The sequence below is a fragment of the Arachis duranensis genome, chromosome 8 (assembly GCF_000817695.3).
Source record: "Arachis duranensis cultivar V14167 chromosome 8, aradu.V14167.gnm2.J7QH, whole genome shotgun sequence".
NCBI classification, from domain to species: Eukaryota; Viridiplantae; Streptophyta; class Magnoliopsida; order Fabales; family Fabaceae; genus Arachis; species Arachis duranensis.
Genome location: NC_029779.3, coordinates 24,524,733 through 24,542,997, shown reverse-complemented (window position 1 = coordinate 24,542,997; position 18,265 = coordinate 24,524,733). Strand labels below are relative to the sequence as shown.

The following is an 18,265-nucleotide window of genomic DNA, read 5'->3' as shown; positions in this document are numbered from 1 at the left end:
CTTTCCCTCACGAAGGGTTTTAACGAGGCCCAAACCATTCAAATAAAACTTTTTTTTACAAGTTATTCATCTCCATTAGGAGCCACTACCGTTTCTCGAAAAACAAAAGACACGGCCACCACTGGAGGACTGATCACCCCCCAGGCCGAACACACGGATATCCAAAAAACCGACCAAACGAACGGTTATAATAAACAAAATACCAAAAGCCCGAATGGCCAAATAAAACGCTCCAAAACAAATCGTACAAAGACCCAAAAACGGTCAAAAATATCATACAAAACGAAGTCACGGCCATCGAGCCATTAGAAAAAAAATTTAAACAAAGTCCAGAACTAACAATACAAAGAAACTACTCAAATATCAACAATCCGACCATCACGGACGGTCTTGAAAGCTCCCGTCACAGACACATCCACGCCAGGGGCCAACACAAGGAACTGCGCCTTCATCGTCTCCTCGGTAGCAGCAATGGCATCCCCAGCATCAGCCAACAAAGCCGTCTTCTCCTTCTTCAGAGCTTCAACCTCAGCCTTCAGGGTTTCCGACTCAACGAGGAGCAAGGCAGCTTGAGAACTCGCATCTGAAGAACGCTTCCGCTCCTCAGCCAATTGAGAAAAAAGCGAAGTCTCAATGCCGGCAAGTCGGAGAATCTCCGCCCCGGCATCCTCCGACGACTTCTCCGCCTTCTCCTTTGCAGTCTTGGCTGTCTCAAGCTCCTCCTTTAACTTGGTCGCATCAGCCTGGGCCTGCCGAAGCTTCTTCTCCAACAAACCCACTTGGGCCATCATAGGCTCAGCCTTCCTAACAACCACAGCAGAGCGAAGAAGGGCACGGTAAACCGACTTCGCCTGGCCAGCGACGTCACAACCATCAAAAAAGGACTCTGTCCCAGGCATTAAGTGCTGATCAATAAAGCTCGTAGCGTCGAAACGACGGTCCATCACACTAGGAACCAAGCCCTCCTCCTCAAAAGTCTCACTACCCGGCTCCTCGGTTCTACTCCTCTTCCGAGAAGCCTCAGCAGCCGTCATCACGACAACCTCAGGCGAGCCAGGAGGAACCTCAACGCCAGTAGGCACCCCCGAAGGAACTACCTCCTGAGGAATAGCCTGAGAATCCACGGCCGGGCCCGAAACAGGGGTCGAAGGAGACGACGACCCTTCCTCCCGAACCAACGCAGCCTTATACCTCGCCAAAGTAGTTAGCCCGCCCGCCATCTCAACTGAAAGGAAAAACAAAAAGAAGTCAAAAAAAAAATAATACACACCAATATATGTCCGACAAGCCTCGGGATCCCCCATAACGTCCCGAGGATTCAACGGACGCTCGCCAAACAAGTGCCATAAAACGCTGGCGACATCCTTATCCTCCCGAGACAAATCGTCATAAGAAACTTTAGTCAGAACCGACGGCCCGGCGCCAAAATTCCAGTACGTCGGAAACCGGCGCTCGCCTTCCAGGGTAAGCCAAAACGGGCGGTGCCCCTCAACGGGACGCACCTTAAAATACTCCCACTTAAACCCGTGAAAGGAGTCCTCAAACAACCCGAATATCCGACGATGAGGCTGAGCCCGGAAAGACATATACCCTTTCTTATGCTTCCCCTCCTTAGTCGGAAGAGTGCACAAGAAAAGGAAAAGAAAAAACGGGAACCGAAGCCGGGAGATCAAGATACTGGCACACCAACTCAAAACACCGAACGGCTGCCCAACTGTTCGGGTGAAGCTGAGACGGTGCCACGGAACACCGACTAAGTAGACCCTGAACAAACGGGGAGAAGGGGAACCGCACTCCAAGCCGAGTAAACATGGATTCGTAGACCCACATCCAGTCCGGCACGGTGGGAGAACGGAGGTTTAGATAGCAGACGCGCTCATCCGCATCAGGGAGCACGAGCTCATATCGCCCCTCCTCTTCACCGCCACCACAAATTGCCCCCTGATCGCGGAGCCGTTGGAGATCACCCTCCGTCATCCGCGACGGAACGCCCCACACATCACTGGTCACCCAACCATAGCGATTGGGAACGCCCCTGGAAGGGGCAATGGGGGCACCCACACCCTCATTTCTCCGACGCTGCATACCTAAAACAGGGAAGAGCACCACCATCAGCCCACCAACTCGACACAATTACGAAAAACAAAAACCTAAAACACCACTACAAGCAAAGCAGAAAATGGCGGTGCTCAGCCCCTTCCCCAAACTCAATACGCCAAACACAGCAAAAACAAAAGGGAAGCAGGCAGAACAAAACATGGCAAAAACAGAAACAGGCACACAAACAAACGTATGGAAGAAGTAGCAAAAAAGAAAATACCAACCTGGTAAAAGTAGAAGAAAACTCGAAGAAATACAGGAAAATGAGGAGAGCAGAACAGCACCAGAAAGCAAAAATCCACTAAGCAGTTTTTCTCTCAGGATATGAAGAGTTCTCTTTGAAAAGAAAAACGGACGAGGGAAATAAAGGCTAAAACAAAACGGTTTCAAAAAGGCGAAAGGACACAACTGACCCTGGACGTAATAAATACTGGCGGGGGCAAAAAAGGGAAAACACCCCCTCAATAAATGCCTCCCTCGGAAAAGCAAACTAATCAATTACACCTCAAAAGACGCGACGGGTGCAGCAGGCACGGAAGGGTCACGTCAAAAGACCCAAAATACGGTCAAGGCGAGCCCTTTACCAAGCGAGACCGACAAACCGACTTCCCCGCCACAACAAACGCTCGACCCGGCACCGATCCACGACAGGAAAACGCCCTAAAAACTTCTAGCGACAAACCGACCACAGTCGCTCTCCTGCTACGGGGGGCAACTGTTACGGACCCGACCCACGGACCCCGGGTCCACGATCGACCCCGAATCCAGGCAAAGCGGGCCAACCCGACTCGCCCTGCTGAAGGCCCGGGAACCGGCCCTCTAGGAGCTCCTAACTAACTTTCAAATTCAAACATCACCCCTATCTTAGCCAGATAAGATAAGATAAGATAAACCACCAAACACATATAAATAAAGGACCTGAGTCCTTCCAGGTACTCATTCATACCTCATATCTCACACCTCTTTGATCCATTCTGACTTGGGCATCGGAGTGTCTTTGCAGGTACCTCCCTTCCGCTCCATCTGGGTAATCCAGCATCCGATCCAAACCGCAGGTCTCCGATCCTCCTCTTAAAACGTATCAGAAGCATTCTGTACAGATACTATTCTAATCCTTAAACATTAGGATCAATATCAAATTTATTTTTAATCTTATTTTTTATTAAAAATTGTTTTTAACATTTTATTTAATATTAAAATTCTCTTTTTAATTTTTTACAAACAAAAATATTCTTATATTTATTATTAGTAGTTATCAAATAATTTAAAAAATCTTATAAATAAATAATGAATTAACAAAAGGAAAAGAGAAAATTAAAGGATAAAATAGATCTTTGATTTTTTTGTCTGCGGACATTTAAATTCTCAACAATTTGAAAATACACTTAAGTTCCCGACTTTCTTAAAATTTGGACATATCGATCTTTCTGTTCACTTTGGTCTGGCAGACTCAACGAAAAAATCAAACATGACTTCCGTTATACTAGCCTGGTCAATATATGGATGCACACGTATGAGAGTTTTTAAATTGGGACAAATTAGATTCAGGGATCGATATGACCAGATTTTGAGAAAATCAGAAACTTAAATATATTTTTAAGTCCTCAAAGATATAAATGTCTGCCGACCAAAAAATCAAGGACTTATTTGTCCTTTTCTCAAAGATAAAATTATGTGCAGGGTTTCAATTGAGGAAAAGACACCCCCAACAAAGACACCATCATCGTTAATCACTGAAAAAGAGGAAGTAGGATTAGAATTGCATGGCTTCTCAAACCTCAACCTTTTTTCGAAGTTAATCTTCTGCGCATAGCATGGTGCTATTTTGCTTCCATGGTGAGAGGTTAATTTTGCGAACTTCAAGAACAAAATAGAATCTTGGTCATAGATTCTGAGACGGCGTCTATTTTAAAGTATATTTTTTTTCAATTGAACTGTTTGTATAGTGAGTTAAAAAGTGATAATGGTGGATTTATTTAGATTCCACAAAAATGCAATTTTTTTTTGTTGAACAGATTTAGAGATAGACGTGGAACATTAAAAAATTCTAAGAATGAGGAGAAATATTTTATCTCTGAAGTCAAGAACGAATGTTTCAGAGTGAAAGCTGAATTGAAGGTCATTGCTACATTAGGGTTCGTTGAGTGGGTTGGCTTTGTTATTTATTGTTGCAGAAATATTTTAAAATAAGGCAACCATGTGTAATTTCCTTAAATTTTAGTTGAACAATATGTTGGAGTTTGGTTGAAGTATGCTAATTTGGTTTAGGATTTATCGAAAATTTTGGTATTTTAAGTCTGTGCTTAGAGCTAGATGGGTGAATTAGGTTAGGATTTATTGTTTAGATAGATTCCAGTTAAGCTAAATTGGATTTCAGGTATGTGTGGATGATAATTATGTAACAATCGTTGATTTAAAATAAGTTCAGAATTTTACTTTGACAATTAGATGGGTTCTATTATTTTGTTTTGCATAATTTTCTATTAGAGTAAAGTATTATTTTTGTTTCTAATATTTGGGTAAGTTTTATTTGTGTTCCTAACGTTTAAATCGTCCTATTTGTATCCCTAACGTTTATAAAAGTGATTCAATATTATTCTGCCGTCAATTATACTAATAAATCAAATTGTATTTTTCAATTATTCTCACTTGAATGTATTTATTCTCAATTAGGTCTCACTTGGATGTGTTCGATTTCAATATTGTACCCACTATTTATATTTAGGTTCAATTATATCCCTAGAAAAGTGAATTATATAAATGTTGTAGGGATTAGTTTCAACTTTTGATGAGCTATTTTTCAGAGTGGATCATCGATTCTATCCTAGACATTTATATTCTAATTTCAAGAAGATATTTTCAAAATTCAAACTAAAACTCATGATGTATAATTGACAGCAAGATAATATTGAATCTCTTTTACAAATATTAAGGATACAAATATGACGATTTAAATGTTAGAGTCATAAATAGGACTTACTGACTTACCCTAAATATTGGAGACAAAAAAACGATACTTTACTCATTTCTTAATGAGCAATTTCATAATAAAATCATAAACAACATAATAAATAATATCAACATGATGAATATCAAAACAACATACTAAATCAACATGTATTTCACAAAATACTAAATTCCAAAAAGACAAATGGTCCAAGCTAATAATACAAAATAACATTGAATAAAGTTATAACCAAAATATCACCAATAGACAAATAGTCCATAACAATATAAAACTAATAGAACCTGCATGACATTACTCAAACACCAAACTAACTTAAACCAAAACACCACCACATGCATTCTAACTAAATATAAAAATATTCTCTAATTGTCCAAATTTTCTAAAGATGTCTCCATTTTTTTGAAGCAATTTTGTCATCAACCTCAATTTTTGTGGCGAAACATGAGGTACTCCAAAATTTTTGATAAAAAATTGGATATGTTTTTCAATTGGTTGGCTTGATGTTTATCTCACTGTATTATTTAAGATGTGTTGAAATTTGACTGAGATACTGAAAGAGATGTGTTGTTTGACTGTGATGAAGGGACTAACTTTTTAGGCTATGATGATGAAGGTGCTGATTTATTGGGATGTGATATTGTTTAGGTTGAAGAGTTGGATTTGGTTATTCTTTTGGGCCTACTTTTGGGCCTTTTAGACTGTGATGTAGAGTTGGACTGAGTTGAAGAGTTAGAATGTGTTGCAGAAGAAAATTTTCTCTTTACACTTATTTTCGGAGTGGGCTGTGAAAATACACACTTCCTTCCTCTCTTAGCAGTACGAGAATATGAGTTGTTGCTTCTTGTCTTCTGTTTTGTCTTTTTAGGATTCTTTGATGGTTGGGCCTAACGAACATATGTAAATTAAGTAGATGATTATTAGGCTTAGGACAAATATAAGACAATTTGTGAAAAATTAAAACAACAGCATACCTCTTCTATAGGTTTAGGGCATCTCTCATTCGTGTGTCCAGCTGTACCACATCTTAAGCATCTTTGGATTTGTCTCCTCCTTGACAAGTGAGTGTGGCTGCTCTCTTCTTCCTTCCCAACAGTTGTTCTTTTCTTTTTCATTAGTCGGTGACTAAACCTTCTATAAGGTGATGGCATAACATCAATGTAATGAACTTCAGAGACCACCTCTTGTCCCTCACCTTTATCACCAACCCCTTGATCTCCCCCAACATCTTTGTAACCAGCTTTAGGTAAGGCATTCTCCTTTTCAACCTTGTGCACAACAAACAATTCTACATGTTCTCTTAATTCAGCTATTTTACATATGGCAATTGCATCTGCATCACCTTGAAACAACTTTATATTTTCTTTAATGTTTTCATCCATAGGATCCTTGTACCACAATGCTGAGATATTCTCCTCAACATAGCCAAACTGCTTTAATTCTGCATAAGCTTCAAACAATGACCACCGATCACATTCAATATCTTCTATAATTGTTGTTTCTCCTCCTACATATTGTAATGGCCCTTTATCATAACTAAACCATCCTCCATGATAGACTTTCAGTTTAAAATATTCCATCCTCTTCTCCAACACCTTATCAATAAAAAACAATAAGAACATATTACTGAATTGGAAGAAAAAAAAATCTAAACACAAACAATCCTATTTCACATAAATAATAATCCCTAGTGTCATTATAAACACATTTGGTCTCCATTCAATCATCAACAACAAAAACATGAAACGAAAACCCTCAAATCCAGAACTAACTATTAGGAAGAGAGATACCATAATCAATAGGAGGAGAGAAATCATACCTACGCCAACTCTGTGAATATTGGTGAACTAATTCTTCAAGATCCTTCCTTCGAACAACTCACACTTACCTGCTCTCTTTTATCTAAGAACAATCTCCGTCGTTTTCGATTCTAGGTTAAGGCATGAAGCACTTAAATTAGTTTCTAAAACATTGTAATGTTTTGAGTGATTAGGGACAAATGAACATATAAAGTATTTTACGCGAAGCCGAAATAGGAAAAATAAAAAAGGGACTTTTTTTCATTTAGAAAAATATTTTATTTAAAAAGACGATTTTAATATCAAATGAATGGTTTGGAATGATTTTGAATAAAAAATAAAGCTAGAAACGAATTCGATTTTAACCCTAAACTTTAAAGACTAAAATAGTACTTATCCTAATTTACGCTGAAAACAGTGGTTGCTTACCTTCTAAAGTCATCAATCATAAAAAAAAAAGAATAATGATATACATTTAAGTTCTTTTTATGAACTACGTCCAATCAAAGTTAAACAAATAAACAATAAAACTTGAAATAATGTTAATGATAACTAATTTTTGTTATGTTAGACCAATTTAGTTAGACTTAATCAATAAAAAAATTTGGATGTGTAATATTATAAAAATAAAAAAAATAAAAATATCAATGTTAATTAAATTAAATCTTACATTAATTAAGCTTTTAGGTGCAACTGGATGCTTTGAACCAATGAATTATAGCTCAAATGACATAGTCTTTCCATACTCAATTAAGAGGTTGCGGGTTCGAGTCTCCTATTTTCGGTAAAAAAAAAAAACACTAAAACTGGATGCTTTGAACGAATTGATGAAATGGCAAATGATATATTCTGATAATTTATTTTCCCTAAAAGGAAATAGAATAAAATCAATTTACCGCCACACTTTTTATGGATTCATTTAAACAAAATCAATTAGCAAATTAATTATTATCTATTTATGTATATTATTTACATTTTTTTAATTAAATAATCAGCAGTAAAATAATCAAATATAATAAAATACACATTTTACACGTACTAATTGTTCAGCAGTGGATAATTTATTGTATTTACCTAATATTATTGTATTTTATATGATTCTAGAATATTATTTATTGTATTAACTTAAAAAGGCAATGAATGAAGGTCGAAGGAGGAGAAATGGTAAGTTGGTAAAGGACGAGATATCAATCACGTAAAAAACGAAAAACATTAATTACAAAAATAAAAGGAATATCAGTGACACGTGGCATATCCTTGATCGTTGATCAAACCGCGAAACCTACACAGCGAGAGCGCGAAAATTACCATGATTGGCGTTTTTGACTTGCATCGGATCTCACAATTCATGAATCGAATTTCGCTCACTCTCGGATTTCACTTTTGTCTCATTCAATATCATTCCGTGCTCTCTGTTTTTCCATGCGTTACGTGGTTTTCAAGTGCACCAAAAGGTACCTTTTATTACTACTACGCTTTGTTTCGATGCAGATTTGTTTCTTGTTTCTTTTGGTCAATAATTTTGGTGCCATAGTTGAATGATATGTATGACAGTGACAAGTAGTAAATTATAATATTCGAATTTACAGTAGCTCATTTTTTATTTTTTTTATTATAGATAATTCGAATTAGAGTAGTTAAGATTGAAGAAGAGACTATTGAGGTTTGAGAGAGGGGAAGAGAATGCTCAGAGAGAAAAGCGAGAACTGATTCCAACCTATCATTACGGAATAGTTTGAAATTTTTTGTTGTCTTATAGTTTTTTGGATTAGCATTTGCAAATGGCATTTGATGTTAACATGCTTTTGTGGATTAATTTTCATCAAAATTAGATTGGTGTTATTGTGATTTGAGTTTAGATACTCTCTTGTCAATTATGATTATGAGATAAATACGTCTATTAGGTTACACTTTAGATTTAAAATCACAATAAGGATTTAAGATTTAGACTCTTTTTTTTAGGGTTTTATAATTTTGGCATTCATTGTACACTGTTTATGATTTAAATCTTATAAACTGACGTATTGTATTAAATTACGATAATGATGCTGGAATTCTCCTGCATTGACGGATGCAAGTGGGTGTCCTGTTTTGAGTGACATATTCTCTATTTTAATGTTTTTTTTTTTCTTTTGTTTTATTGTTTTGTTTTCTTCTAAATTGTGTATTATCCTCTTGTTTCTATGGCTAAACCAATGTAACAGTGTCCCACCGATCGTTAATGACGTTAACTTCAGCATTGAGTTTGGTTACAACTGGCACTGTCTGCATGAAACTAGCTGAACATAAAGAGACAGATAAGTTCTGTGATCTTAGGAACCATGTGGCTGCTACTATTTGCCACCAAAATCAAGTGTCATTAGAAGAAGACAGTGATCATCAGCATGGATCCTTCAGAGGAAGAGAGTTACAATCAGACATGACAGGGCCTTCATTGCTTCTTGAAGACAGAATCTATTCTGCTTCACTTCATCATATGCTTCCTTCCAATGAGTGGTTGGCTTTTTGGTTATTCCTGGTTGCAAGCTCTTATTTTCTCTTAAGCAAAAATGTCTATTATTTTTGCAATTGGAGAGTGAAATCTGCTGAAAGAGCTAACCCAAATGCAAGGATAGATCAGAATGATGATAAAACTGGTTCAAATTCTATGTTTGGCTGCACTGATGAGAGGTCATGGTCTCCTCAAAGAGTTTCATCCAAATTTGACACTTACTCGGAGATTTCGGATTTTGACGGAACAAGTTACTTGGATTCTTTGCTCAGCCTTGAAGAGGAAGATTCTGAGTGGCTTTCAGATTCGAAGATTTTCTCTACCTATGAGGATCCTTCAACTCCTCTTAGTATTGGCTACAAGTATGACACTTTCTCTGAGATTTCAGATTTTGACAGAACTAGTTACTTGGATTCCTTGCTAAGCCTTGTAGAGGAAGATTCTGATTGGCTCTCAGATTCAAATGCTATTGGATGTTCCAACGAGAATCCTTCAACTCCTATTAGCTACAAATATGATTCTTTTTCGGAGATCTCAGACCTAGATACACCTCTTAACTGGGACTCTTTGCTTAGACTTGAGGGAAGAGACAGTAAGTGGTCTTCACTCAATGGAGCACACTTTGACATAGCTGAAGATAATGTTTCTGTGAAGACTTCATTGGAAGGTGCAAATATGGATGAGTTCAGTTATGATGAGCCACTCTTTTGGCCATTTGAAGGGAAACAAAGTTGGAATTCTGAGGATTCTTTGAGTTCATTTTGTTCCTCTCCTAGGAAAAAGTTTGTTTTTGACACTGGATCAACCACATCATCAAGCTTGAAGACGAGCAAAAGATCAGCAAAGATAGTACCTGTAGATTGTGAAGATGATAATGTTGTAATGAAAGGAAAAGAAGTTTTGAATGACAAACACTTGTCTCTAACCAAGATTCTTTTCAATGAAGACGATCTCAATGCTTCTTCAAACAAAGACCTCTTTGGGAGGGGATTTTGTGCCTTGGATGAAGAGCTTCCCATTGAGACATTGGTAGGGCTGAAGGAATTTGATGGACATGAGGGACTTGATTCAGAATTCAACTGTGATTCCTTTCTGCTCTGTGAATCTCTCATCAACTAATTCAAATACCAGCATCACTGCAACTTAGTGTTAGTGACTGATTTACACACTCCCCAGACTTAACCTTACATAAAATAATTTGGCCTTTTCTTTTAGTTTTATTGGCCTAGTTGATAACAACATATAGGTTAGATAGGAGTTAGGACATGATAAGAAATATAGGCATCATTATGATCCAACAAATATAGTTAGGTTGCTACCTAAATTGGCCAGTGCTGATGCATTTTTTTAAGTACATACAGTTAATTGTGTCAAGCTTATTGTAGTTATAACTTTGTTCTTGACGTTCATGGCACTTCATTATCTACTTTTGTTGAGTTTAAGTTTGCTTTCCTATGCCAACATATGATTAACACAGAAAAATGCTGCTGCCTTTTCCATTTTTGTTGCTTTCTTTGGTCCCTGCATTGTGATTTGTGAGACATTATTTTATAACAAGAAACGCGTTTGTTATAAGTAATAGTCAAGCAAGAGAAGGAAACACGTGTATCTGTTAATCAAGACAAATGGTTCATTCATATTATCATCACCGAAAGGAAAAAAAAAAGGGGTTACATGGTAGGAATCAGAAGCGTTATTTCCTCCACAAGGGACAAAAGAAACGAGAAAATAAACTTGCATGACATCGTAGCAATAATAGTTTAGGAGCCCGCTGCTTTCTATTCCATTTAAATGGAAAATGGTTAGTGATAATTTCTTAATAGCATTTTTCTCTTTTGTTGAAAATGGAAATGAAGGTTCGTTGGAACTGGCCTGATTGATGTCAACTCTTTGTCATGTACCAACAAAAAATAAAACACCCTCAAGTTGAAGTCAATCTCCATGGCATGAATTTCAAGCTGTAAAATGCTGACCGTAGAAGAAGAAGAATAATCACTTTCATGTTTCTCATTTCTTCACCACCAGAGAAAATTAGGTCAAGAGGCAGCAGGGAAACCGAAATCAATTCAGAAAAAAAAAAAAAAACTTTGTTCACAGGTCACGTTTCGTCATTGTTGACGTAGATACACCAAAGCTGAGATTCCTGAGAATATACTTTTTGAAAATTCACCCAAAAACAAAAAAGGAAAAGGAAAGAAGGAAAAAAAAATTACAATTAGGTAATATTTTGTTCTCACACAATCTACCTTTTGAGCCACATGAAAAAAATGCATCTAAGTACATTTTTTCTATCAATGAAAGGAAAGTTCCAAGGAATGTCAATACATTTTTTTTTCTAATAAATCACCTTTTTTTTGTATGAAATTTCTTTTTTAAATTTTAAAATGAGGTGAATAAGTAATCTTTGTTGAATCTGTTAATTTTGTCATTCTCCTTTTATTTTAAAATAAGTGTCTCTTTTATTTTTTATTTTTATTAAAAATTTAATACATTTAAACTTGAGAAATAAAAATTTAAATAAGGAACTTCAAGTATATTTAGTATTTCCAACTTTCAAGGCAATCATGCTAGATGATAGACATAGAATCCAACATTCATTCTCTAGATTTACACTACTACAGAGCAAGATTGTTAATATTGCTATTAGGCTATTAGGTATTAGCTACAACATTATTTTTAATTATTCACATATTAATTCAGTACGAATATAACAAGCAAGTATAAACACGATTCTGGGAAAATAAATAAAATATGATGAATGAGACATGGTTAGGAATATTGAAAAAACAATAGAAAATGACAAAACAAAATGAAAGGGGCATAATATTTTTATAAGAGAAGGATTAATTATTTTAATACAATAAAAATCTGAGCCGATCTTGCCAACTTTATTTAATAGAGCAGAGAAAAGAGGGAAAAGAAAGCAGGGAGGCAGTTGGGGTTGTGATTTTACGAAAAAGTAGAGAGAATACAAGCGTGTGATACACACCTTCCGTGCAAATCGGTGACATTTTGGGAAATGCGGAAGCTTAACTGCGTTATTAACTGTTAGTGTTTACACTTAAGAATTAACAGTGGTTGGAGGTTGCAGGGTTGGAAGAGAAGCCAGGTCTATTTACTCTCATAAATTCTCTCTCTCTCTCTCTCTCTCTCTCTCTCTCATCTTCAGCTGCAGCTTCATCTTGTTGCCATTGACCTCTTCTCTCTTCAGGTTCCCTCTCCGATTTCCCTTTCAAACAAGCTTTCAATTCACGTTTAGCTTGAAATATAATTCATCAAACTTGTTCAATACCTCGTGTGTTTGTTTAACTCTGCTATTTTCAGCTGCCGTTGCTTAATTCTCCAAAGCTCCTTTCATTGCTAGGTAATTGTTACTTTTGAATTGGATATGATTATATGAGAATTTTTTCCCTTTTTTATATATGAAATTTAGGTTTAAAGGGGAAAGCTTTCATTCCTCTATCTCCTTCTGTGCAATTTCACCGACTGAAGTTATGGTGAAGTATCCAATTTTTTGGGAACTGATGTTCCATGATCCATCTCATTAGCTATGAGCTAATACATATGAATAATTATCATATAGTCTATGACTAATTGATTTTTCATTTTTTATTTTTTGAGTCTGTAATGATTTTGATTTGAATATATAATAGTTGCTAAGGTTATGAGTTATGGTATGTGACAGCTTTTGAAATCTCTTTAGTGCAATGCGTGCACCGGCATTACTTTCACAGTGCTTACCTGGATTATTACCTCATGATCGTGGAAGCCATAGCATATCCTCCTCCATTCCTGACAAAGATGTTCATCTCCCAGCACCAGCAGTAGAGATTCTCCCTTCAAAGGTACAACACAATCACCCCAAGTTTTCCAATTTATATCTTTGGCCTAACAAGGAGTAAAAACAAAAACAGCTTTGGCTATCTCAAGTGTTCTATATAAGAAGCTAGTCGGATACTTGGATTTGTGTGCCTATTTTATTTTTCTGTATGATTAAGGTTAAAAAGGGTGTAACTTAAAATTTAAATTTGTTGTGCTCTGCAGGCAATGCTAACTGACAAGGATGCTGGGGAGAACATGGACCAGTTTAAGGTATATATATTATGATTCATTTTGTAATATGACATGTGTTCTAACTTTGATTCTTAACAGGAGATTTCTGCTATAGTTGAATTGATAAAAGCAGAAGGATTTTTTATTTCTGCTCTTTCATTTGCTATATATATATATATGCGATGGAATGTAGAGTAGGTTTAATCTCTTTGGAGAAAATATGTTGAGGGCCTCACTTTTAAAAGGATTATGCTGTGATTATGAAATGTGTTTGCTACATCATGCTGAAATAGAACCTACATCCATGATCTTCGGTGCCTTTAAAGTGTTTTACACTTGTTTGATTGTTGGACTGATGGTATCTTACATCTCTGACAGGGTAAAGTCAACGTTGCTGATATCATTGGGTTCAGTGGTTCAGAGGCAATGTCCGCAAAACCTGATGGTATATACATGATATTTCAGACTTTTAGGCATTGAACTTGGATTGGTGTTTCCTTATGGACTTGCATCTTCTTTGAAGTGCATTTACTTTGTAAAATTTAAAATTGTTAGTGAATTAATATACTAATGGATATTCGTGAGTCATAATACTTTAAGGCAAAAACTTTTGGCACAGAAGGAAGACTACAAATCCCTAAAGTTATTTAGCATTATCCAAAGAGATATACTGACCTAGTAACCCAATTTATGCCTGAAGTGTAATGATGAGTCTAGCTTAGGAACATGTTTCTTATCAATCATGCTTTTCTACATAAATATAACTTATTTGCTCATCCATACAAAGGAATGGTGGTATCAAATTGATTTATCTGATTTCATAGGATATCTGAAATCCTGGGACAGTTCCATCGATCTTGTTAGTGTTCTAAAGCTTGAGATTTGTGATGGGCAGCTAAGCTTCAGAGGGAAAAGAGTACTCGAGGTAATATGTCCATGAAGATGTTGTTGCTTAGTACCGTGCATTGATTTCATTGTCTTAAATCCTTCTACCTTCATGAGATTGCTTTATATTCTTCTTCCTTAACCCACAATGTCAGTGGTTTATTAATCTCTCTGCTTCATGGTTCTTGCAGCTTGGTTGTAATTATGGGGTTTCTGGAATCTTTGCTTGCTTGAAGGTATATATGATGTGCCTTGCAGTCTCAACACCTCTTTTTTGGTGTTCCTTTGTCGCATTTCTATGCATATATGATGGCTGTAAATATCTCCATTTATTTATATGTTGGTTTTATTTCCACACAAGGCAAACCCATTTAAGCTATTGATGACATGGGCAGATCTACATTTAACCTTGTCATTCAAAGAGATAGATTAAATCGTTGGAATAACTTCCTTTCCCCCAATATGTTGTTTTATTTTTTAGGGAGCATCCATAGTGCATTTTCAAGATCAGAATGCAGAAACTGTAAGATGCACAACTATACCAAATGTCCTTGCCAATCTTAAGCAAGCTCGTGACAGGCAGAGTCGACAGCCAGAGCCTCCCCTTACTCCTTCAAGACAAACTCTAGCGCCATCAGTTAATTTCTATGCTGGGGATTGGGAAGAAGTACCTGCCGTGTTGTCTGTTTTGAAAAATGACGGATATGAAATAACACCTGGAATGAGCTTGAGCTTCTCTGAGGAAGATTTTATGGATGGATGTAGTAGCCAAGATGGTAGCATCATTGGACAAGAATGTTCCTCAAGACGATCCAGGAAGCTCTCAGGAAGCCGAGCTTGGGAAAGAGCTAGTGAGGCAGATCAAGGGGAAGGTGGTTATGATGTTATTTTATTGACTGAGGCTCCATACTCTGTTACCTCGTTGAAGAAGCTGTATGCACTTATTAAAAAGGTTTGTTTCCTTATACTTAATTGTCTATGCTCTACGTAGCTCTGGCTTCTTGATTGTATAATCTAACAAATGATCAAGCTTGATGTCTTAACATCAGAAATTTTGAGTCCTCTTTTCTGTTTTCCCTTTGACAGTGCTTGAGGCCTCCATATGGAGTGGTGTATCTAGCTATGAAGAAGCACTATGTTGGCTTCAATGGTGGAGCACGACAACTGAGAAGCCTTGTAGATGAGGAGGGTATTTTTGGAGCACATTTGGTCAAGGATTTGACGGACAGAGATGTATGGAAGTTCTTTCACAAGTGAACAACAATTCAAGGCTCATTGAGAATACCTACTTAAGGAGAAAGATAAAAATGAAAGAGAATCTAATTTGACAGTATACTTTACTTTTGTAATTCGAACCACAAGCATTCTTTTGTTTTTTTTAATATATAATCTTTCCATTTTTATTATAGCTTAGCAATAATGGAGGGTCTAAGTCTGAAAGATTAGTTGATGTGCATGCCCTGATGTAATTCTTTGCACACTTGATTGAGATTCGATGAGAAATGGCATTCACATATTATAATTGTAAATCGTACATTATATTGAAGTGAATATTCTATTATTTTCTTGTGCGTATAATTTTTGCATACTTTGAGCTAGTTTTTCAGCTTGGAAGTATTTCGTGCCGGGCTAGATTAAGGTATCAATGAGTATAAGGTTTAAACTTGTATATATTTGCTACGAACAAAAAAAAAGCCTTGTATATATTTAAATATAAATGGATAAGACTAAGGCTTCGGTCGCTGGATGCAATGTATCCAACGCCACTTATATTGTTATAATTTATAAAAGGGGAGTTCTATGGTGTGGATGGTCCATACCGGTCGATATTATGTGGATATCTTGTTTGATGAATACGTTTTGGTTTTAGTTGTTCATGCTCACAAGTTCAGCAGCTGATGGGACAGCATGTCAGGGAGAAGTAGTGGTTTTGCATATGTACACAATGTAAAAAAATTAATAAGTTTTGGTTTTAGTTGTTCATGCTCACAAGTTCAGCAGCTGATGGGACAGCATGTCAGGGAGAAGTAGTGGTTTTGTATATGTAATGTAAAAAAATTAATAAGTATAATGAGATGCTAATTATTTTTGGTAAGCTGGGACTATTGGATAAATTGTATTTTTTTTGTGTGTATGTGGCCATAACTGGATTTTGGGTTTGGGTCACCATTTTTTATGCAACTGTGCAGAAACAAATTTTTTTGTGGATAAAAAAAAAAGTCAAAGATAGCATTAAAAAGGAAATGGGCCAATGTGTTTTCGGATTTGTCTGGATAATCTGGTTTTTTAATTTTCAGAGAATGTAGCTAAGTTTCTCTAACTTTTTTTTTGTGATGGTGTTTTCATAAAATGAAAGGGATTATATATTGTTAAATGGATAAAGAAAACAAAAGGATATAGTGCATTGTTTTGATATTTAATCTAAATAAATAAATAAATAAATAAATAAATAAATAAATATGTGATGTATGTTACTAATAAAATAGAAAAATAATATTTTTATGATTTTTTGAATGTTATCCTTTATTGTGTTGTTATTAGTAATTATTTATATAGCATAAATTTGCATAAGAAAGAGATTAAAACTAGAAATGATAACATTAAAAAAATTGTGCAAATTTTTCTAGTTTTAATAAGAGGTTATTTGTGCAAATTTTTGAATGTTATCCTTTCTAGTTTTAATCATGGTTCTAAAAATCGAATCGGACCGGTCGGTTCAACCGGAATAATCGGGAACTGGTCACCTAGCCGATCCGGGTAACGTCGAAAACCGACTGACAAAAAATCGATAAAAAAACTGGTCGAACCGGTGATTATCCTTTCGATTTTTTGGCAGTTTTTTGGTTTGAAAACTAAGATGCTAAACGGCGTCGTTTTGGGTTTTTAAAAAAAAAAAGAAAAAGGAGAAAACGCGTAACCCTAATCACAATAAGTTTCCAGGAACCATTCACCCACCAAGCTCCAGAAATCACCCAAGCAAGTAGTTCACCACCGAGCCACCCACAGCCATCAGTGAAGCCCACCGCCGCATCCCGCAGCCAGCCATCCACAGCAGCAACGACGTTGAGGGCCGCAACCACCACCGCGTGTTGCTTCTTGTCGGGCCCGCCTCCTCATTCGCCGTCGTCGAACGTCACCGAGCTCGCCGAGCCCGCCTCCTCATTCGCCGTCGTCGAACGTCGCCAAGCTTGCCTACTCGTTGGGGCGTCGCCGACACCGCGTCCTCACTCGCCGCCGGTAAGACTCTGTTCTTGATTTATTTGTTGCCTTCTGATTATGATTTATGAGCTCGCCTGCTTCTGAGGTTCTGTGCTTGAATTTGTTTGTGATTTTGATGCCTTCTGATTTTTGTTTTTTTTACTGATTTCAATTTATTTGTTGCCTTCTTGATTTTGATTTTCTGATCTTGCCTCCTTCTGAATCAGAGGTTCTGTACTTGATTTTTTACTGATGAGAAACCTTCTCTGGGTATTGATGAGCGGATAATTTATACGCTTTTTGGCATTGTTTTTAGTATGTTTTTAGTATGATCTAGTTAGTTTTTAGTATATTTTTATTAGTTTTTAGTTAAAATTCACTTTTCTGGACTTTACTATGAGTTTGTGTGTTTTTCTGTGATTTCAAGTATTTTCTGGCTGAAATTGAGGGTCCTGAGCAAAAATTTGATTCAGAGACCGAAAAGGACTGCAGATGCTGTTGGATTCTGACCTCCCTGCACTCGAAGTGGATTTTCTGGAGCTACAGAAGCCCAATTGGCGCGCTCTCAACGGCATTGGAAAGTAGACATCCTGGGCTTTCCAGCAATGTATAATAGTCCATACTTTGCCCGAGATTTGATGGCCCAAACCGGCGTTGCAAATCAGCCTCAGAATTTCCAGCGTTTAACGCTGGAACTGGCATAAAAACTGGAGTTAAACGCCCAAACTGGCATGAAAGCTGGCGTTTAACTCCAGAAAAGGTCTCTACACGAAA

General features: G+C 36.7%; 2 protein-coding genes across 2 annotated transcripts; both read left to right on the top strand.

Moving 5' to 3' along the window:
- The first annotated feature begins 7,896 nt into the window (after positions 1-7,896).
- Positions 7,897-10,762, top strand: LOC107461364 (uncharacterized). Its single transcript, XM_016079844.3, has 2 exons — positions 7,897-8,318; positions 9,069-10,762. The coding sequence occupies exons 1-2, from the start codon at positions 8,174-8,176 to the stop codon at positions 10,472-10,474; spliced, it is 1,551 nt and encodes a 516-aa protein (XP_015935330.2). The 5' UTR covers positions 7,897-8,173; the 3' UTR covers positions 10,475-10,762.
- Positions 10,763-12,465: 1,703 nt separating this feature from the next.
- Positions 12,466-15,871, top strand: LOC107461508 (uncharacterized). The gene is made up of 9 exons (XM_016080024.3): positions 12,466-12,566; positions 12,680-12,719; positions 13,041-13,200; positions 13,400-13,447; positions 13,787-13,853; positions 14,233-14,333; positions 14,485-14,529; positions 14,775-15,245; positions 15,380-15,871. The coding sequence occupies exons 3-9, from the start codon at positions 13,063-13,065 to the stop codon at positions 15,548-15,550; spliced, it is 1,041 nt and encodes a 346-aa protein (XP_015935510.1). The 5' UTR covers positions 12,466-12,566; positions 12,680-12,719; positions 13,041-13,062; the 3' UTR covers positions 15,551-15,871.
- The last annotated feature ends 2,394 nt before the right edge of the window (positions 15,872-18,265 follow it).